The sequence below is a fragment of the Lycorma delicatula genome, chromosome 1 (genome assembly GCF_047948215.1).
Source record: "Lycorma delicatula isolate Av1 chromosome 1, ASM4794821v1, whole genome shotgun sequence".
NCBI classification, from domain to species: domain Eukaryota; kingdom Metazoa; phylum Arthropoda; class Insecta; order Hemiptera; family Fulgoridae; genus Lycorma; species Lycorma delicatula.
In genome coordinates, this window is record NC_134455.1 from 160,772,172 (window position 1) to 160,786,309 (window position 14,138).

General features: G+C 34.1%; 1 protein-coding gene across 1 annotated transcript; it reads left to right on the forward strand.

The window, feature by feature from the left end:
- Positions 1 to 4,798: 4,798 nt before the first annotated feature.
- On the forward strand, positions 4,799 to 6,178 carry LOC142324904 (O-glucosyltransferase rumi homolog). Its single transcript, XM_075366027.1, has one exon. It carries the CDS (start codon positions 4,850 to 4,852, stop codon positions 6,086 to 6,088), a length of 1,239 nt encoding a protein of 412 aa, XP_075222142.1. The 5' UTR covers positions 4,799 to 4,849; the 3' UTR covers positions 6,089 to 6,178.
- The last annotated feature ends 7,960 nt before the right edge of the window (positions 6,179 to 14,138 follow it).

Sequence of the window (14,138 nt, forward strand, 5' to 3'; positions counted from 1 at the left end):
ATATGAATAAATTATTTATTTATTCAAATTTTTAGGGAATATTATTAGCACCTACAGATTCTTTTAAAGTAAAGGAACAAATTTCATCAATATATACTGAACATAATACAACTTCTAGTAGTAGCAATCAGAAAATATTACTAATTAATCAATTCCCAGGTTTAAAAATGTATAAATATTACTGTTGTTGGAAATATGAGTAACAGATAAGAACTGATTGAATTCCTTTGTTAAAAGTACAGCTACATAAAAGAGAATTAGTGCTTTTGCATTTTTGGGGAAGTTTTTTTACTAACTTAGAGGAATTCCACTTTTTTGTATTATCAGAATTATTATAATCAGCTATTTAAATGTTTTTGTACAATTTTTTTTTTAATTATTTTCTTCTTTCACATTGAAAGTAAGAATAACATAATTATTCATTTCTAACTGATTAAATTATTTTGATGTTTGGAAAAATCTTGTTTCATAAGATTAAGTTGACATATAATACTAAGTACAGTTTGTACAATGAAAATAAAAGCTTGTGTTTGAGAAGGTTGAGACTGCATTACTACCAAACCTCAAAATATTTACTCCCATCTAATAGGACAATAATAATCATTGTACATTTATTTATGCATGTTTATTTTATTACTGTTTTCATGTTTTATTAGTTATAATTTATTATTACCTAATTAGTATTAATAATTCAATAAATAAAAATTGCAAAAACAAGAATTTTTATTTAGGTGTATTTTTAAAATAAAAAAAATTAACTTATGCTTGAATATATATATTGTTTCAGTAATTATACTAAATTAGATGCACAAATATTATTATACAATATTTAGATTTTTTTTAATTTAGAACTTTCAAATTCTTTGTTTTGTATGTTTTCATTATTTACTGTATTATTATTATTAACGCTTACTTGAAATTTGCATTATATGTCCAGTTCCAGTATAAGTTACTTCTCTTTCTTTATCAGAAACAGGCATTTTCATTACCACCATCTAGATGTATGATAAATTTATCCGTCATTTCGTCAATTAGCAGTTCCATCTATACTCAGTTTCAGCTTTTTTTTTTACGTTTGCAATATGTTTTCAAAAATACCTTAATTACTTATTAATTTCATTCATCTTTTCTTCTACTAATATTTTAATATCTGACATTAAAAATGTTGTGTTATACTATCAGCAATTCTTTTCAGAATTAACCACCATATCTTGATCGGATTTAAATCAGGATGATAAAGTTGAAATCACAGAGTTTAATGCCTGCATTTTTTAATAGTTCATCAAAATGTAACTTTATTTTTTAATATTTATGTGATTTAATTATGTTATACAATTGTGATTTTAATACTGCTTAATTAAATGTTATATTGTTCTTTTTTAACAAATTAATCAAGCTACTTTTCCTGTAATTTGAATTCTGAGACTTTTCTAGAAGTGAATTGTGGTATGACACATTACTGATAACAACCACTGCCTGAAAGGGAAGACCAGAAATTAATTTTTCAGATGCCCACTTCATGAAATTGTTGTTGTTGAGGCTGTCATGACAGTTACTTTTTGAACTCATTTTCCAAGTCAACATCTCATTTAGAACCCATTTCTCCAGTGTGGATTATGATTAATCGATCACCTTTATTAATTGTCACTTTTATTCCTGCATCACTGTCATCTGACCACAATTTTGTTGTCAAATGGGGCATTAAAATATGATTCATCCAAATAAACAATTCAAAAATCCTTTTTTCTGAAATCAGTCATTTTCTTAAATATTCTATCTTCCACTGAATGGATATCCTCTTTCTTGATCAAAAGTTTCCTATTATTACCAGTTTAAACCACTTAAACCCTAACTTTTTCAGGATAACTGCTGGTGTAGTTTTAGAACCTTTAAATTGAATACTCTTTTGAAATTCTTCATGTAATTTATTTAATGAAGGTAGTTCATTATGTTCTGTGTGAAACTCATTAATTATTCTTCTTACGCCTTGATCAAAACTTTCTAATCCACTAACTGGTTTTGAACGTTGTTTGTACTTATTTGGTGTTGAAAATGAAAAGTAAACATTAGTATTGAATGCCAACAATGTTAAAAAAGTTACTTAGCTAATCTATGAATACATATAAAATTACTAAGCTATTAATAAATTATTATAATTTGTAGAGTATATAGACCTATTATTTAATGATGTTTATTACTACTATAAACATGATCAACAATACTAATATCCATTACAACAAGTGGACATAAATAAACTGAAATGAAATACTTTGATAGCCTTTATTCATATAAAGTGGTCATTAATTTTATGACACATGATGGAGGGAGTGTATAATCTGTTACAAGTATAAACTATTAGTTTTTGTACTGTGTATGGTAAGAAATAATTTTAAGTACGCTAAATATTTTTAAAGAAATTATTGTCTGAAATTAAAGAAAATGATAATAAATTTTAATTCTGGAAAGAATTTTTTCTATTTATGAAAATAGTTAAATACACTGTATTTCAGAATATTAGGTTTCTGAATGAGCTTAATTTATGAGAAAAGAGTAATATGCACAGCAACTGTCTGTCTCTTTAAAGCAAGCTTTTATTTTCATTGTTTGTACTATATTTAGATGCATTTAATATCTGAATAACATAACTAACATCTCTCTTCTTTTAAATCATCAGAAAATTGGAAATCCTGCATCAAATTTTCAGTAAGCTGAAATTAAATACAATGTAAACTTCACAATTTTTTTTTTTTTAATTAAAATATATTACAATTGGTTTATTAATCCACTAATCTCCATGGTCAAGGGATTAATCCATGGTGAATGATAGCATGTCTAAATAAATATCAGTTTGACAGAGAAAGGAAGAACAAAGTTTATCAAAATTAAACAAATTTTCTCTGTTTGAAATTATATAACAGTATGGTTTGGTTTTGCTGTAAATGCAACAGCCTACATAAACTAACAACACTACATGTTTCTTTTTTCATATTTTCTTGGTATATTATTGGGTAGATTCTGTATAATACAACAATATTAAAATACTCATTTGTAAATATGTATTACAAATTAATGAAATTACTTACATGAAAAAATATTATTTTAAAAGGGAAATAATAAGGGGTTTAAAAGGGAAAGAAAATCAAAGCTCAGTAAATAAATTATACTGCAAAACTTTCTCTTCCTTCTATATTCTTTGATCATCAGAAAAGTATTTAAGACTGATGAATGACTTAGCAACTCTACTATGCCTCTTTCCATAATATATAACTGAAGTGTTATGTGGAATTTACTTATATTATTTAATTGCAGTCAAAAAATGTTTAATATTCTAGGGGATATTTATGAAAAATACTGTATCTTTTTTCCCCTATATAGCCTCCAGGAATCGCCATCAGGTATTACTTCAAAGGATGGTATGTATGAGTATAAGTGAAGTGTAGTCTTGTACAGTCTCTGTCAACCACTTCTGAGATGTGTGTTTAATTGAAACCCAACCACAAAAGAACATTGGTATCCATGATCTACTATTCAAATCTGAGTAAATGCCTTTACTAGGATTTGAATGTTGGAACTCTCGACTTCAAAATCAGCTGATGTGCAGGCGCGTTCACCACTAGACCAACCTGGTGGGTTTCCTTGCTGTATCTAACAAATTCACCATTTTGCACCTCTCCTTCCATAACCATCCAATATTTTACACTGCTCTTTTGATCTACATAGTTATTGCTGGGTCAACTTTACAAAATTGTAATCTATACTTGGTTAAAAAATTGGTTGTATATCACAAACACCTTATGCTGGTTTTGATAGTATCTACTGTTGTGTCGAGCATCTGTTAAGGGTAATTTGTGGACTTTTTTTTATGTTTGTAAATTCTATGAAATATTTTGTGGTGAATTCATGTTTGGGTTGCTTTTTTGTTTTATAAACATCTTTTGGAGTTATTTTTACAAAATCAGCACTGCAAATTTTTCAGGATAGTTATTACAGCCAATAAATAATAAGTTATAACATTTTAAAAAATGTAATTGATTTATTATTGAAGTTTGTCATATATTTTCACCGAAATATGTTCAACTAATTATTGGAAATTTATGAAACCTTAACTTAATAAATGTTAAACATGCCATAAAATATTGAAATATTATCGAATAAAGCGGCAGGGTAGTAAAGCAAGCATTGTAGGTTTAATGAATACTTATTAGTCCTATGCCTATTGTATTACTTTGCCCTCTTCAATTTTATCTAGTATTTCCAATTGGCGTGAGTCGCATACTTATTCTGTATAGTAATTATTACTTCGTAACTGACGTAATGTGCAATACTTAAGTCTGACTATTGGTTAGTAAACGCATCGTAATATATGTCCGTTTTCATATTTATAATACGTTAAGCATTTCGTTTTAAATCATCAAACATGTACAGCTACTGATTGTTAGTATAAATAATAAATTATTAGTGTTACATAAAAAAAATAACGATGAATAATATTATAATCCAAGTGTTAACATTTTGACTTTTAACAGAACAAAGTAATTTAATTTAACCTTATTGTTTAAAAAAAGATAATTCAATCCTTATTTTACAAAATTGAAATGTTATTTGATTAAGATTTAACTTGGCATTCTCTGTTTGTGGGCAGAAACAGCCTTCAAAGTTTTGGTTTGAGAAAAAATAATGCACATCATTACGTAATGCTAGACCAGACTGTTTGCTCGCATCACCAACATTAACGCAATGTACTTTAACCGGTCGTCTTTATATCGAAATGTACATGTAACTATCGATATCAAAAGATCATTTTTGGAGTATCGAAGTACTAAAGATAGTTGCATACTTTTCGAATACCATGTTTTTTCGTTATTTTAATAGTAGAATTGCAGGTTATGTATTTTACAGTGGTTTTATTATTTATTGTCTGAGAAGTATGTCATTAGGGTTTTTATGTTTTATTTATATCGGTTTTTTTATTATTGTGAATTCAGAAAGTGATGAAAAACGGCACAATTTATATACTAAATATGCAAATGAAAGGTTAACACTTATAACAAACGCAGAAGCTAATTATAAACCTGTCAGAAGCAAAAACTGTTCATGTTATGCATTTGTTGTAAAGGAAGACCTAAAGATCTTCAAAGAAAATGGTATTTCGAAAGCTATGATAAATGACGCCAAACTTAAAGGGACGAGGTATGTGTTAGTCGATCATATTTTGTACAGAGATAAAGATTGTATGTTTCCTGCTCGATGCTCAGGAGTTGAACATTTTATTAAAGAACTTGCATCTATTCTTCCAGATTTTGAGCTGGTTCTAAATACTAGGGACTGGCCGCAAATCAGTAAATATCACAGTAAAGTAGTACCTGTATTTTCATTTAGTAAAACAAAAGAATATCATGACATACTGTATCCTGCATGGAGTTTTTGGGAAGGAGGTCCAGCAATTAAACTATATCCGCGGGGACTAGGTAGGTGGGATCAACACCGTAAGTTATTAAGTGCGGCTTCAAAACAGTGGCCTTGGCAAAAAAAGAAGAAAATTGCATTTTTCCGAGGTTCTCGAACTAGTGCTGAGCGTGATCCACTTATATTACTTTCCCGAGAACGTCCAGATCTTGTTGATGCAGCATATACCAAAAATCAAGCCTGGAAATCTAAAAAAGATACATTAGATGCTGAACCAGCAGAAGAAGTTTCACTTGAGGATCATTGTAAATATCGATATCTGTTTAATTTCAGAGGTGTTGCAGCAAGCTTCCGTTTAAAACACCTATTTTTGTGTGGTTCATTAGTATTTCATGTTGGTAATGAATGGTTAGAATTCTTTTATCGCAGATTGAAACCTTGGGTTCATTATGTACCAATAGAAAAGAATGCCAAAAAGCAAGATTTAAAAGCCCTGATAGAATTTTTTAATGAACATGATGATGTAGCTCAGGAAATAGCTACACGAGGAAGAGAATTTATTTTGAAACATTTACGGATGTCAGATGTTAAATGTTACTGGGAAATGTTGTTAAAACAGTATTCAGAAATTTTAACTTTTAAACCAGAATTAGATAGTGGATTAATTAAAATTTCAAAGTAACTGAATTTTTTTACATTTGTTGTTTTTGTATTTGATATCATAGGTTATACTATAGGTAAATGTTATTTATTCAATAAATTTTTAAACATATCTTTTAAATATGTTGTATTTTTAATTATTAATTTAATGTAATTGTACTTTTAAATTTTATCTTGAAATTTATGAGTATATTAGTTTGTCTATATTTATATCATATTGCCAAATGTCGCAAAATAAATAAGGGATTTTTTCAGAAATACTTTGTGTAGTTAAACAAAAAGGCTCACTTATACTATATTTAAAGTTTGTAGATATTTCTTACTGAAGTCAAAATATTTTCCATTACTGTTGTAATCATTCTAAATGCTGTTTGCTAGTATCGTTGCCAAATTTTTTTACTTTGTAGCACACTTATTTTGTAAGTGATCAAAGAGTATATTAGATATGAAGTGTGCCTGGTCATCATTTATTATATTAACAATTTGAGTTCTTATAGATAATAATGTTCAAGTGTGTTGAAATGTGATCCTTTTTATTGCATGAGTAGTACATCTAGGTTGGTGTATTTTTTTATGAGATGGATACAAGTGTTAACTGAATAACTGTACAGTATTTTCATTTAGAGTATCTTCCTTTTTTTTATATATTTTGTCCATGCTTGGCGCTATGCTCCATATTGAACTTTGTTTTTAAATTCCCGAGATATTGTGCTTCTTGTTCTGTTGTATTTTTTGCCATAAAAGCTTCCTGTATCAATATGTACTGAATTTATATCTAATTTTCAATGGATTTTGCTACTATTTGGATGCATGAGTATACAAACACAAATGAAAACTTAACAGATTTATTTATCATTTTTTATGGAATCTGCATCAGTAGCAACAATGAAGTGCATTTTTCCCTGGGTCAGTCCTCAATTTCAAATGAGTTGGATGCCCTTCCAAACAATTGATTAGTTGTGATATTGTCGAGGAATCTCATTTATGATTATTTTATTCCTAGGCTTCGATTGACATATGAAATTAACTGCCATTTTTAAGCAAGATGGAGCTCCAGCTCTTATGCTCAGTCGGTAAGGTACAGATCAATATTTTGAAGGATGGTGGAACATTTTAAAGGTAGAAATTCAGCTGCCACCTAGAAGTCCATATTTAACAACTATTTTCCCTTGACATAATCAAAGAAAAAAAAATGGCATTGTGGAATTAAAAAAATGTTGATAAACTGAAAACTGATGTTCAGGACTATCTTTACGACTTTGGTCTTTCAACATGGAAGAGAATATCTAAACGCACTTGGTGACTTATAAAACTGTGTGCGGACAATAGAGTAGCATTTACAAATGTTTAGTTAGTGTCATGTTTATTTATTTTTATGGAAATGAGGTTTTTTGGCCAATGTAGAAATGGGTAAACGCATTTTTAGGGTCTAGTTGAGTATAGAATTTGTGTAAGAAAAATTTTTTGAATAAGTAAATATTAATTCGCAACTAGATTCAGATTAACACAATTTTATTATCAAACAGTTCATTGTGCTCCTGTCAGTTACAATGTTTCAGAGTTTAAAAATTTCACTGACAGCTTAAGTACTTGAGACTGCATTTAAAACAATAACTGTTACATAATACTTACCAAATAACCGATTGAGATTATGTACTAAACAAGAACTACTGTAAACAAAATAACTTGGCATGTTCATAGTAGAGCCATATATGAATTTGGAAGTGATGTTCTTATTCTAAACTACTTTTTTTTCAGGTAACATGTGGATTATCAACCTATAATTTTTTGTTCATATACTACAGATTACCTGAAAATTATACCCTTTAAAAATAAAAAAAGATTCTGTTAAATTATATATGAGATATGGTCTGAGTAGAGTGAAATTGCAGATAATCAGCTTTTGTAATAGTTCCATTTTCAAAATATTATGAAAATACTGAAGCTTACTTTTTAACATATTACTTTCGTATTTTGAAAATAAATAAATGTTCTGAAAATAATTCCATAATTTAAACACCATAAAATTTACATTTTTCTGAAATGTTTACTTATTAAACATCAACAACATTCAACTGTAAAATACAGTTAATTCTCTAAAAAAATATTTTTTTTTGGTGGGTGGGAAGTACCTTTATGATGCTAGTTATGAAATTATTGGGGTGTGGAAATTATTATTAGCTTGTCTTATATGGATCCAAAATGCCTGTGTGTTTGTGAGTTCAAAAATGTTCAAAGCACAGCTGTGTCTCCATCTCTGGTGTTCATCTGCAATAGCATATCAGGGGTGATCATTTAAAATGCTAACCAAACTGTCTTGGAGCTGCTCATTGTTGATGTATCTGCATTATGGATCTCCTCTTTTACAAAAATCCAGAATGCATTCTTAGGTGTGGTGAGGTCATGGCTTCTTGCTGGCAAGGCACTAGAGCCAGTACTTTTCTGATCCAGCAATTTGGAAAAATTTCATTGAGGCATCTCCAGACAATCAAAGCAAAATGGACTGGAACACTGTCTTTCTAAAATATAATGATGTCAGTGATCCGTTTTGCTGTTAATTCTGGAAGCAATCATTCTCAGATAACGCTGTTGATTAATTGCGCCATTAAAAACATAAGGACCAAGGAAATGTTCAGCTGTCATCCCTCCCCAAATCATAACATGAGGCAGATGGTGTTCGATTTCTTAAAAAAAGTGAGGATTCTCTTTCATCCAGAAAAAAAACATTTTGGTTTTGAGAGCTTCGACAAATTGCACTCATCTGAGATTATGACTTCTTTTTATTGTTTGCTCTTGGAAAGCATTCAAACAATAACTGCCATGCATAAACATTGGTTTATTTGGCATTTCTCCTGCCACCACCCCATTCAAGACCAAATGTTTGTGCCATAAATGGCAACTGAGGCTTGAACAGTTAGAGACCAGTATTCTAAATAGCTCCTAGAACTTACCTAACAGCATAAACGGACTAAGCGCGGAGCCATACACCACCGACTTACGTGTTCCAACCACTCACTTGTCATATATTTGCTAAAGTGGGCAGGCGCACCCCATCAACTACTAAAAATATATATGACATCCATAAATTAAAATTTATTTCACTAGACAACAATTTGCAACAATTCACTGCCACGCCTAGGTCCCTGAATGCCAGCAAGTACCTGTCCACCATATTAAAGTGCTTGGAGCCTTAATTGGCGGGCCGGTGGTCAGCCATATATATTATCTCATATATCTCTAGGTTATCTTCACACAGCAGTGCGGTAGGAGTCTTTTCCCTTAGGTAAACTACTGATGTCAGTTAAATAAAGTAACTGCATCAATGAAATCCCACACAGTCTGACAATGTGGCTCTCACTACATTAACTCACCGCTTGTGAGTGGCCAATTTTCCCCTTGGCCTCTAAGTTCCAGGGTGGCCCGATCTCTGGCTTCCCAAAGAGCAGGGCAGTCAGACATCATGTGTTCATTGGACTGGACCTCCCCGCAGATGCACAGCTCATCAGCTGCCAGGAGGAACCGAAACAGATATTGGTTTAAATTAACATGGTTGGTGAAGACTCAGGCACCTGTTGCCCTTAAAAACGAGCTCGAGATGTACCATCCCCCCAGATCCTGCATAAATTTATGCAAGGATTTTCCCTTAGTCATGGGTAAATGTTAATCCCAGAAATCTGTTGAATACCAGGTTCCACAGCAGGGGATAGAGAACAGAACCCTGTGGGCTTCCCCTGGTAACAGATTTCTCCACAACTAGGTGCGCATCCTTAAACAGAGCTGTACAGTTAGACAGTCACATACCAGGGCCTGCAGGGCTACGAGAACATTGCGGCGTTCCAACTCATAGAGGGCAAAACTTCAACACAAGAAAGGAAATGCTGCCTCTATGTCTACAAAATTTGTCAAAACATATTTACAGTCTGCGATTTCCACCTCGGCAAGAGCATTTACCATGCAATCCCTTTCATGAAGCCATACTGGTCTCAATTTAGAAAACAGTTCACCTCAATGCTTTTTCAGAGCCGTTCCACAACCAGTCTTTCAAGCAACCTACCGATTACTGGCAAGAGGCTGGTGGGTTGATAATTGCCAACCTTACTAGGATCCTTTCCTGGTTTTAAGAGCACCCTCACCAAAGCCACTTTCCAACAAGTCGGGAAGCAGCCACAGCTGAGGCATAACAGCTTGCCAAGCGGCTCTCTTATGACAGGCAGCAGATGGTAGAATATATCCAGGTCAAGTTGGTCAATCCCCGGTGCCTTTCGAGAAACCACTCGGTTTATATCAACGGGATCCACAGTCCGTACGCCAGGGAAGAGCATAGCCCCCGCCCTATGCTTCACCCTCCGGAGATCTGGAAACAGAAAATCCAGGAACTCCTGCTAAGCAGCCACAGATGTTAAAGTGTGGTCACGCCCACCAAACCCGCATTGAACACTGGACAGGACTTGCAATGGCTTTGGCCGATAACATGATTTTGCCTGCTGCCAGTGCATAAACATGTCGATCAAGGTCATTTCCGCTCAACTCGTTAATTGTGACTGGACAAAAACATTTAACTTTCAAGGCCTTTCGCATATGGTCTCGCATTGTCGATCATGGACAATCCGAGAATTAACTCTGCTGAACGTTTGTACGTTGATTTCATCGGTGACCGTTGAATCAGTGCCTCCACAGCAGCACAAATCACAGCTCAAGTACTCGGCCTCTCACTGCGTGGCGCATCAAAAACCTTTTTCTCCCATGCTAGTAACGTTTGAAGTGATGGTGACAATTTCTCAAAACGCACAAAGAAATCATTCATAATGTTCGACACACATCGCCATATTGGTAGATGGTTTTTTAGTCGGCTTCCAACACATATATTTATTTGTGCGGTTTCAGTATTATTTTTTGTGAATTTTGTTCTTTGCTTGTTAGTAAGGGTGTAATTGTTTGTTTAGTCAATATTTTGGAATATTATTTTGTGTGTAATTGGTTGTTTCGAATTTTGTTGCTTGGATTGTCTTTAGGGTCTCTGGGCTATAAAATAGTTGAATGGTTTCATTTAATTAAGTCACCCTTCTGGGTGGCTTTTCTTTTTTTTTGATGTATCTTTGATAAAATACAGTTATTTTAGCTGTTTGTTTGAATTTAATATAATTCAAATAAATTTGTTAATCAGTTTTGATATTGTTTACATTGACAACGGCCATATTGGTGATTGGTTGCTGTGTTTGGCAGCGGCCATATTCCATTGATCTAATTGGTCTTTCTTGTTAACATTGCCATCTGATTTATCGACTTGTTATTGACAGTTAACAACTTTAAATTAATTTAGTAGTCTGTTTTTATTCAATTAATATTGAGTATGTCTGATAAAGAGGGTAAGAAGGATAAGCCTAGACAGGCAAAGTACGCTCATGGTGAAGTAATAGCTCTAGTGCGGTCTAATGATTCCTCATCAGGAGATGATAAGCCAAGGGTTGATTTATCGGGTATCTCTATCCAGGTTAAGGATTTAGTGCAGGAGAGTGCTCAAGCGACAGGCGTGCAGGAAGTTCTACTCCACTTGCGTGGGAATTTAATGAGCAATATGAAACGCTTATGCAGTTCTTAGAGAGTTGCAGGAGCAGTTCAGCTAAGGTACGCTTATAGGTTATCTCCAGAATTAGGGAATTCAAATCAATTTCCGCCATCGGGGAAGGGTGTGATAAGTTGGTTGAGAAGCTTCCAGAGGTGCGCGAGGTGATTTTAAAGGAAAAGGTTTCTGTTCCAGTTATGCCTCAAAGTAAGCCTTATTCTCGGGTATTGAAGGAGAAACGTGAGGCCAGTCTGAGGTTGTTTTCGTTAATTTAAAGGAAGGGGTATCGGCGAAATCTAGCAAAGAAATGAACGAATTTCAAGAAGTCCTTCGACGGAAGAGGTCGAGCCTGAGAATTCGAAATATACGTGAGACGAAGAAGGAGCTAGTTGTCGTTGCCGACGACAAAGAGACAAAGTTATTTCTGACTCCCTTGAGTTCGGTAAAACAATCATGAAAGTCGCCTTTAAAAGGAAGAGGCGTCCTAAGATCATTGTACGTGATATTGATCAACGTCTATCTGAGGAGGAGTTAATGACTCTCGTACGGAAGCAGAATATTCAATTGGCTGAAGCGGCCTTCAAGGCTGATTATTGACTGTTATTCAAACAGTGGAGGCAAGGCGTTAGCATGGTGTCTTCGAGGTGAGTAATGAATTATTTTATTCTGAGAGCAGGTTGTTTATTGACTTCTCTTCGTGTAAGGTCAAAGAATATGTAGATGTTCAACGTTTCAAGTCCTGCCAATTTGGGCACACAGCTAAACTTTATAAAAATCTGGTGGTATTGTCCTCCCATTATGGGAATGAGAGACAGAAACGAGAGGAGTATCCTAAGAAGTCGGAGGAGCCGACATCAAACTGCAGAATTCTTCGGAAGGATCATAAGCACTCTGTCAGTAGTAAGGATTGTGCTTATTATCAGAGGGCTGTCATAATGTATTCCAATTCAGTATCGTTAGATGGTTAAAACTGGGCAATTAAATGCACAGGGTACTTACATTGTACAGATTGAACTTTGCGAGATCGCCATACATAGGGAGTTGGATGCTGTCTTGTTGCAGAATCCGTATGTTGTGTTCGGTGAACTGCCAGGTTTTTCTCGTTGGAAAAAGTTATATTTTGGTTCTGATAGTATGTCTGCTGTACTGTGCAGAAGGGAACTTGACTGTGTCTTCATTCGAATGCTCTCTAACGATCATCATGTTGTTGTCTGTGTGGCTGTTCAGAACTTGGATCTGCATGTTGTACGTGTTTTCAATATAGAGATCCTGCTGATCGTTATCTTGAGGTCTGGGATAAAATCCTACGATTCTCTGGTACCAGACCAATTCTTATTAGTGCAGATGTGAACGCTAAATCACTTTTATGGCGTAGCAGCTTTCCCTATGATGGCGGTGAATTAATTGAGTTTTTTTTTAGCCCAATACGGCCGGTATATAATGTACCTGGTGAGTTGCTCACCTACGCAGGTATTGTAGACGGGCGTTAGCTTTTTGGTAGAACAAACATCGACGTTACCGCTGGTAGGTTTATTCCTGCCAGTGTTTGTAACTGGAAGATTGTTGACGGTAGCTCAAGCGATCATCGATTGATTGTGTATGAGATTGCTGGTGGTTTGAGTGAGTGCTACCGATGTAACTCTCCGGTTCAGCAGGGTCGTTTCCTGCATAGGCATGTGGACTGGAAAATGTTTGTTGATTTTCTTTCCGCCAATATGGATGTTTTGGACTTGGAAGACTTGTCGGCGGCTTTCATTGACGCCGCCGAGTGTTCAGTTTTTCGTAGTTCCGGTCAGCGGACGAGGCGTGAGGTTGTTCAGTTTCGCGGGGGTGCAGTCTCCTTTGAGATTACTGAGGCCGAGCTGCGTCAAGCTGTCTGTAGCCTAGGACCAAACCCACCGGGTTGGTCTAGTGGTGAACGCGTTTTCGTAAATCAGCTGATTTCGAAGTCGAGAGTTCCAACGTTCAAATCCTAGTAAAGGTTCTTTTATACGCAATTAAATACTAGATCTAGAATACCTGTGTTCTTTGGTGGTTGGGTTTTAATTAACCACACATCTCAGGAATGGTCGACCTGAAACTTTACAAGACTACACTTCACTTACACTCGTATATATCATACTCCGAAGTAATAAGTAATACCTGACAGTGATTCCTGGAGGCTAAATAGGAAAAAAAAGATAGAGATAAAGCTCCTGGCTTTGATGGGATAACGGCGGAGCTCCTTGTTAGCTCAGCAGGAGTAAGTGTGAGAATTATCACACGAGTTTTTAATAAATTCTTGTTTGGAGGATACTTCCCGGTAAGTTGGAAGGGGATTGTAAAATTATTGTTAAGGTGGCGGCGACAAGGATCCCGCTATTAGTTCCTGGTATAGGCCCTTGACGTTCCTGCCGGTTATTGGTAAGGTCTTTGAAAATGTTCTGTACCTTCGTATAAACGAGAGGTTGACCTCGCGCGGTTTATTAATCAATTATCAGTACGGGTTTCATCCTGGAAAGAGTACTGA

Bases quoted from the DNA above. Each gene is read 5' to 3' on its own strand.
- LOC142324904 (XM_075366027.1), top strand. From the start codon at position 4,850: ATGTTTTTTCGTTATTTTAATAGTAGAATTGCAGGTTATGTATTTTAC.